Source organism: Rhinoraja longicauda, chromosome 18 (assembly GCF_053455715.1).
Source record: "Rhinoraja longicauda isolate Sanriku21f chromosome 18, sRhiLon1.1, whole genome shotgun sequence".
Classification (NCBI taxonomy): Eukaryota; Metazoa; Chordata; class Chondrichthyes; order Rajiformes; family Arhynchobatidae; genus Rhinoraja; species Rhinoraja longicauda.
In genome coordinates this window covers 34,772,143-34,780,860 of record NC_135970.1, presented here as the reverse complement: position 1 = coordinate 34,780,860, position 8,718 = coordinate 34,772,143, and the positions used below count along the sequence as shown (strand labels likewise).

The 8,718-nt window shown below is 46.5% G+C and overlaps 1 protein-coding gene across 1 annotated transcript; it reads right to left on the bottom strand.

The window, feature by feature from the left end:
* Nucleotides 1–633: 633 nt before the first annotated feature.
* Nucleotides 634–2,411, bottom strand: fancf (FA complementation group F). Its single transcript, XM_078414862.1, has one exon. It carries the CDS (start codon nucleotides 2,327–2,329, stop codon nucleotides 1,232–1,234), a length of 1,098 nt encoding a protein of 365 aa, XP_078270988.1. The 5' UTR covers nucleotides 2,330–2,411; the 3' UTR covers nucleotides 634–1,231.
* Between the last annotated feature and the right edge of the window lie 6,307 nt (nucleotides 2,412–8,718).

Below are 8,718 nucleotides of genomic sequence, written 5' to 3'. Positions count from 1 at the left end.
TTGCTGAAAATATTGCGTTCAAGACATAAACTAGAGCAATTTTAAGTTCAAAAATTCAATTCACTGGAGAAGGTGCAAAAATAAATAAAAGCATAATGCTAGAACTGAGAAATTAAAAGCATCTTTCGTAGATAAGAAAAGGCTGGGAATTTTTAACTAGAAAAAAGACATGAGGGACACCTTTAAAATTATGAAGTGCGAAAAGATGGAAAATGTGGATGCAATGTATTTTAAAACAAGGCTATAATTAGTGTTGAACAAGGAATTTAGAATAAAATTCTTATCAAAGGACCGATAGTAATATGGAAATAGTAATATGGCACAACTGGGTGTGAGAAAATGGTCTGGGGGAATGGACAGGACAGATCTTTTCCCCCAAATCACGGGGGTCTAGAACCAGAGGAAACAGGTTTAAGGTGAGAAATATAAAGGTGATCTGAAATCTGAAAATAAAAGTACTGGTAAAACTTAGCAAGACTGGGCTATCATTTCTATTGTCGTCCAACCTAATCATAAATTATTTTGTGTGAGAATCAAAAGTGGCTGTAATATGTAAACAGAAGCGCCCTGGGAAGTGCCCAGCGGGCTAGACTATACATACAGAATACAAATTGAGCCAAAGGCAAGCCTGAATTTTGCGAAGACTTTCTTCTTTTAATTCTGTTGAGTCATCGATTTGAACATACAACTGCTTCTCTCCGCAGAAGTTGCCTAATCTGAACATGTTCGGGACTTTTAGCTTTATCTCAAAAACATTAAATAATTTCAACCGGGCTCGCTGACATGAAATCATTACATAGCTGTGTAAATACATTACTATATAGTTTCCAACTTCTAAGTCAAGTGCATTTTAAAATGTAAACATAATCTCAACAGGTTTCTGCATTTTTACGGCAAGAGTAACAGATCTGTCCATAAACCGATCCCCACACTTCACACTCCATCCGTAGTCTTGCGTCTCCATCTGCAGTTTTCAGAGTTTAACATCCTCTACGTCGGCTCGGTTATATTTCAGACAATTTTCTTGTTTTTAATGCAACAGCTCTGTCTGTATGCTGATCCCCACATTTCGAAGTCTCCATCCGCAGTTTTCAAAGAGTTCAAAGTCATCTTTGCGACGACTCCTTGGTTAAATCTCAATTTACTAATGCAAGTAACAGATCTGTCAGCATACTGATCCCCACACTGCAAAGGCTCAGTCCATAGTAACGTTGGACTGCTTGGTTAAACTTCAAACAACTTTCTGCTGTTTTAATGCAAGTAACAGATCCGTCCACACGCTAATCCCCCACACTTCAAAGTCTCCATCCGTGGCTTTTAAAGAGTTTAACGTCCTTAGCGTCGGCTCCCTGGTTGCAGGTGGCCCCTGCAAGAGGCCGGCAAAATGCTGCAGCAGCTTCTCCCAGTCTTGCTCGGGCGAGTCCGGGTGCAGCCAGCGGCCGCTGCCGGCGTCGTACTGCATGCGGGCGGCCCAGCGTTGCAGGTGGGCGCTGTACCGGAGGCCGAAGGGCGGCCGGCGCGCCGCTAGCTCGCTCAGCAGCGGGCAGGGCAGCGCGCGGCAGGCGGCGTCTGCGAGCACGCGGCCGTCGCCTGGCAACCCTGGCCGGGCCGCACCGTTGCCAGGCAAGGCCGCATCGTTGCCAGGCAACCCTGGCTGGGCCGCACCGTCGCCAGGCAACCCTGGCCGGGCGGCCGGCGGCTCGTCGTCGTCTGCCGCAGTCAGTAGCGCGGCAAGCGGCCGCCAGCAGCCGGCATCGCCCGACACCGCCCGTCTCCACACCTCCTCCTCCTCCGGTAATTCCCCCCTCCGCTCCCTCCGGAGCTGACGCAACACCTCAGCCTGCGTGACCCGCGCTGCCCGCTCGGTATCGGGCCCACCGCCGGCCAGCTGAAGCACCCGCGCCGCCGCCGCCAACCTCGCCGCTCGCCTCAGCGCCGCCGCCGCCGGCTCCCGCTCCTCCCCGCAACCCGCTCGCCGGTACCAGGCGGCGGCCCGGTGGAAGGCGGCGGCCGAGGAGTCCGGGTTGCACAGCAGGGCCTGGCCGAGCATCTGTCGGCCGCGGCCCAGCTCCTCCAGCCGCAGGCCGCGGAACCGGAGCAGCGGGTGGGGCAGCGCTGCGCGGCTCTCCGGCTGGAGCCGGCGCCAGGCTTCCTCCTGCCCTTGCCCCTGCCCTTGCAGCCGGTGGCTGAGTTGCTCCAAGTACCGCGCCCATTGGAAAGCATGGCTCGCGGCCGCCGTATCCCAGTCGGCGGCCCAGGGGCTCTGCGCTACAGCCAGTACCTCAGAGAAACGCTGGGCGCCGGTCAGGGCCGCCGCCGCCTCCGCCATCGCGGCCCCAACGGACCGAAAAAAACCGCCCGGCGCGCGCCCGACCCAACGGCTCGCACATTCAAACCCGCCGCTCGCGCGCGCTTCCGCTGGCCAGCGGTCACCTGACCCGAGGGGGAGGGGGGGGGGGCAGACGGGCACGCGCACGCCGCCCCATGTGGCTCCAATTTGTCACTGCAGCCCACTTCGGATAGTCACAACAGAACGTGGCGGAGAAGGAACTGCAGATGCTGGTTTAAGACCGAAGATTATGGACACAACACACACATATACTATGCACACCGACGAGCCAAAACATTATGACCACTGACAGGCGAAGTGAATAACTGATCATCTAGGAAAGAAAACTGCAGATGCTGGTTTTAAATCGAAGGTAGACACAAAATGCTGGAGTAACTCAGTGGGTAACTCAGGCAGCATCCCTACAGAGAGAAAGAATGGGTGACGTTTCGGGTCGAGACCCTTCAGACTGACCAACAGCATATTAGGCAGGTGGTCACAATGTTTTGGCTCATCAGTGTGTATATATATTTATATATATATATATATATATATATATATAAAGCTGGTATTTATTCACAAAATGCTGGAGTAACTCAGCAGATCAGGCAGCATCTCAGGAGAGAAGGAATGGGTGACGTTTCGGGGTGAGACCCTTCAGTCTGATGTCGGGGCAGGACAAAGGAAGGATGTAGGTGGAGACAGGAAGATAGAGGGAGAACTGGGAAGCGGAGGGGAAGAGAGTCAAGTCAAGTCAAGTCAATTTTATTTGTATAGCACATTTAAAAACAACCCACGTTGACCAAAGTGCTGCACATCTGATTAGGAAAAAAAAAAAGAAACATACAGTGGCAGGCAGCCAAACACAACGGCGCGGCCATCTTGAACAAAATGTTTAACTAAAGCAGAATGGTGTCCCGCGCCGCACCGGGCGATGGAAGGCCCCGCGGCCGAGCCGCACCGGGCGCTGTTCAGTCCCGCGGCCGAGCCGCGCCGGGCGATGGAAGGCCCCGTGGAAGAGACCTAAAACTATCTAAAGTTGGGTCTCGACCCGAGACGTCACCCATTCCTTCTCTCCTGAGATGCCTGACCTGCTGAGTTACTCCAGCAGTTTGTGAATAAATACCTTCGATTTGTACCAGCATCTGCAGTTATTTTCCTACACTATATATAAAGCTGGAGCGACTCAGCGGGACGGGCAGCATCTCTGGAGAGATGGAGCGGGTGACGTTTCGGGCCGAGACCCTTCAGAATTCTTCTTATTCGGAGAGTCAAAGAGTGTGGAAGCAGGCCCTTCAGCCCAACTTGCCCATACCGGCCCAACATGTCCCAGCTACACCAGTCTCACCTGCCCGCATTTGGTCCATATCCCTCCAAACTTGTCCTATCCATATACCTGTCACATAACTGTTTCTTAAATGATGGACATTCATAGAAACATTGAAAATAAGTGCAGGAGTAGGCCATTCGGCCCTTCGAGCCAGCACCGCCATGTAATATCACGGCTGATCATCCAAAATCAATACCCCCCCCCCCCCCCCCGTTCCAGCTTTTTCCCCATATCCCTTGATTTCCTTAGCCCTAAGAGCTAAATCTAACTTTTGAAAACATCCAGTGTATTGGCCTCCACTGCCTTCTGAATTGGCCTCCACTGCCACTGCCTACCCTGAGAAAGATACATTGTGGGAACAGTAAAACTTACTCACACGAGCCCAATATGTCCCATCTACACTAGTCCCATCTGTGTTTGGTCCATATCCCTCCAAGGAATAGGTGACGTTTCGGGGTCGAGGCCCTTCTTCAGACGTTGAATTCTCCCAATGTTAGATACCTCTCTCTTACCTGTGTCCCACCTGTGACCTGGCATACCAATTTCCTCCACTATCCTGCTCCCCTTCTGTCTGTCTCTTCCATGTATTCTTATTCCATATCCCTCCCCCTATAGCCTCCCCCTTATCTCACAGCCTTTTCTTTCCATCTCTGACTTGTCCACCATCTGCCGAGCAACCCCCCCCCCCCCCCGTCACTTGTATATACCAATTACTTGCCAAGCTTTGTCCGTACCCCCACCTTTCTTCCAGTTTTCTCCCCACCTACTACAATCAATCTGAAGGAGTGGTCTTGACCTGAAATATCTCATCCATGTTCTCCAGAGATGCTGCCTGACTTGCTGAGTTTCCTAGTACATTGTGTCTTAATTACAATTACTTTCAAGTGGAGTGTAGAGTTAAATTGTGAGAAATTTAGTGTGTTATCTTAGTTTGTGAGAGTTGCAAATAGATTTTGAAACAGCAATAATTTGACTTTCATTGCTTGTAATGCAAATGTGAGGTGGCAAAGAAAAGTAACACACACTCTAAAAACCAATGCTCTCACACAAGGATTTAACAGAATAACTACAGAGGATGTACCTCCCCCTGTATTTGCTGCCTGCAACAACTTCTGGTCTGGCTGGAAAGTAATGGGTGCCTGAGGATGAGCACCTCATTCCCCATCTTAAAACGTGGCTGGAAGTAGAGGAAAAATAGCTCAGATTCACAGTATAGAAACAGGTAATTTGGCCCACCATGTCCATGATGACCAGTATTAACCCCTTCTTTCAGCACTTTGCCCATTAATCTTATGTATCTCTATTTTATTTTCTAATGAATGAAAGTTAGAATATATCTGACAAAATTATGCATAAAGATCTGATAATAATGGTTTTCTAGACTTTTTATTTCAAGTTTTCAACAGATGTAAAAACTCATCTAGTTTAAATTTTTGTTTTAGGAATATCAAGTTTATTCTGTTTCTTTCTTGCCTAGGTTGCAATGGTAAACTGGACCGTAGGCCAAAAGAGCATTCCCATTACATCTCATTATCCAGTGAACACTTTGAAGGATTTCTTTGATATGCCAGTGTTGAGACAGTGACCATGTATATTGTGGAGAGATTACTTAAGCAGGTTAATATCCTTTTCATTACTCTGTTGAATGGAATATTCAGTCAATGCTTGATCTCATTCCCACTGAACTAGATTCCAACGTGATCTGCAGCTTCATGTTTCTGCCCAATATGACAATAAACAGAGGTAATAGAAAACAGAGAATGATAGTTTCAGGCGAGGGAAATTGTGATGGTTTCTAAAGTAAATGATAACATAGAAGCTGTCAACAAAGCTATCCTAATCCATTAGAGTCAATGTGCAGTTGAAAAACAATATTTTATAGTAATTGGTTTCTATTATTAACATGATATAATAAACAATTCCAAATTTTCATTACTAATGAAGTTATAACAGTTACTTCATGATAAATATACATTGCATTAAATCTGCTGTATTGTCTTAAAGTCACGCAAATTGCTGTGAAATGTATTTTTGATTTATTTCTTCACTCACAAAAAAGCAAATAAGTACAGAAACAATATTATAGGAAAGAGATTTTTAAGTGGCATATTTATTACAATCTGTTTTAATTATGATGAAACCATCACAGTCCACGAGAGGCACAGTGGTGCAGCTGGTAAAGCTGTTGCCTCACTGTGCCAGAGATGGTACATGATAGCACAACAATTTTAGGCCCACCCTACTCACCAATTCCTTGTGGTCTCAATTGATCAATTTTTATTACATTTTAAAAACAATTAACTTAAACTTTAATAAATGCCCCCCCCCCCCCCCCCCCGCCGGGAGGACCGGCGCCCATCCCGACTTGCCCCGCATCTGACCTTCCTCCCGTGGTGCAGCGTGGCGGCATAGGGTCAAAGAAAATGGCTATCGCCGTCAAGCTGCCGCTGCCGGAGAGGTTTCCACCCAAAGGGTCCGCGGCTCGCTCTGGCCGACGCAATAGCCGGCTGGGGCAGGGGTGAGTGGCTCCCTCTCCCCTTTCCACTCCCCCCTCGAGTGCCCACGGCCCTGGGGGAGACTCCCCAGCCGGCAACGGGTCCACGGGTCGTCAGTTGGGGGAGGATTGCCAGACCCGCAGGAGAGGTTTTCACCCAACGGGGGTTGCCACGCCCGCAGGAGAGGTTTGGACCCAACAGGTTCACGCCAGTACAGTTGGCTTCTAAAATTGCCCCCAGAGTGGAGGGAGTAGATGAGAAAGTGGGATGATATAGGACTAGTGTGAATGGGCGATCAGTGGCCATCATGCACTCAGTGGGCCGAAGAGCCTGTTTCCATGCTGTATCTCTAAATTAAAGTAAATCAGGGAATTTACTATGAAGGGATTAACAAAAGAAAGGGATGTGTCAATATATTTAATCACATCTTAAATCTTGATGAGGCCTTGTTCAGTTTCCCAAGAATTCTACAGCAAATAAATTGTTGTAGATAATTTGACAAAAGTCTCTTAATCATGAGGATAGACTGGTCAGATGAGACATAATATAAAAAAGGTGGAAAACAAAATTGATATATTTTTTTTAGTTGCTGTTGGAAATGCAGCAGAGTAAACAGCTGTGTTGAGTGAAATGTTCTCATAAATTTGATCTAACAGGTTGAGAAAGGCCAAATATTTAAGGGAAGATCACCAGGATTTCTGATGTCTGATAGTTCACTAAGCCTTTTAACAGTTATGGCACAGTGAGAGGTAATTCTACAGATCCTACTGAGAAGGAGCTCAGTGGGCTCAATAATTAGACACCCAAATGATCGGAGAGGCAATGAAGAGGTGTAATTCCACACTCAGAGGGAAATGAAAGTGGAAACCATAGGAAGCTCAAAAGTGAGAACATGAAATCACATGTAGAATGACTTCCCACAGATATTCACGAGGAGGCCAAGAGCCCAGTGGTTTCTTCAAACAGAAATCTGAGGAAAGAATAATATGGACTAATACAATGGAATCCTGATTATTGGCAGGTGATATTTATTGCAGAATATTAAGATAGGCTACAGAGGAAAGTTATGAGGCTAACCCAAAACTCCATTTAATGTCAACATAGTTATATGATTATGAAATATTGCAGTTAATGTGGCTTTCAAGAGCCAGCGTAGTTTGGGAACATGTGATCACTTATGTGATTGTCAGACTAAACTGTTGGCCTACCTGAGAAATGTAGCAGAGTTTGTACGAGGCCCTAACTCTTGTATTGTTATCAGCAATGATGTCCTTAATTGTAATAAAATAATCCTTGTCACACTTCTGTTGATTCTTAGAGAATCACATCATATGATGCCTTTGAAATAATTAGAATGAGGCAATGTTGATGTCCTCCATCTCGGCAGTACCGTCTGATATATATGAGAGGGTGAGAACAGCAGGTGGAATTACATGTAGAAACATTTAAGAACCATTCCAGTGTACAAAATGGAAAATCAGTGTTTTTGTGGTGGTGTGAGATTGGGAAATGGTGATGTACAAAAGGATGGTGTGTCTTTGTACACAACCCATTGAAAACTAATATAGTTTCAATAAGAAAATAGATAAGAAAATGGTGTCTTGACCTTTACTGTGAGAGGATTTGAGTGCAGAAAGAGTAAAGAATGTCTTATTGTCTTTAAACAGAACCTTGTTGTGACTGCAGCTAGAGTGTTGTGTACAGTTCTGATCCTTTCACCAAAGAAAAGATTGCCAAGGAGAGAACTCGATGAAAATTCACTGCTGGTACCTGAGAGGTGGCTTGCCATATAAGGAGAGATTGAGTAGACTACTCTGTATTCTCAAGAGTTCAGGTGAATGAGAGATGATCTCTTGAAATTCACAAAATTCATATGGAGCTGAACAGGTTGACTGAGAGAGGATAATTCCTGAGGCTAGAACCAGGAGTCAGAAGCCCCTGCACCACATGGGTTTATTGCTACACCGCCATCAAGTGCACCATCGCTCCATCCTCTCACTTTGGCCAGTCTGATAATCCGTTAGTGCCATTTCTGCCAGCTTACAGACAAAGACTGAAACACAGGGTGACCAGCTCCACGTTCCTTGGCATCTAAATCTCCAACAACCTTACCTGGTCCCATCACATTGATGTGATCAAGAAATTGCTTCAACATATTTATTTCCTCAAGCATCTGAGAAGATTTGGCATTCCAAGAGAATTTTCCTCAAAGTTCTACAGATGTTTCTGCACAATAATGTATTCTGAAGGGAGACATCTAGGACATCTGCAGTGTGGCTACTGCTCTGCTCTTGACCACTTGAACCTGCAGAGAGTGGTGAACACAGATCAATTAATCACAAGCTTGTCACTTCCTTCCATCCAATCCATCTTCATGGTGCGTTGCATCAGGGTGGCTGGAAGTATCGTCAAGTTACCCTGGTCATTCACTATTCTTCTACCTTCTGGGAGAAGATACATGAACCTGAAAACTTGGATGTCCAGATTTAAGAACTACCTCTTCCCCACAACTGTCCGACTCCTGAACCAATCGCTTCTTTCACACTCCCATTTTCCAAAGTAGT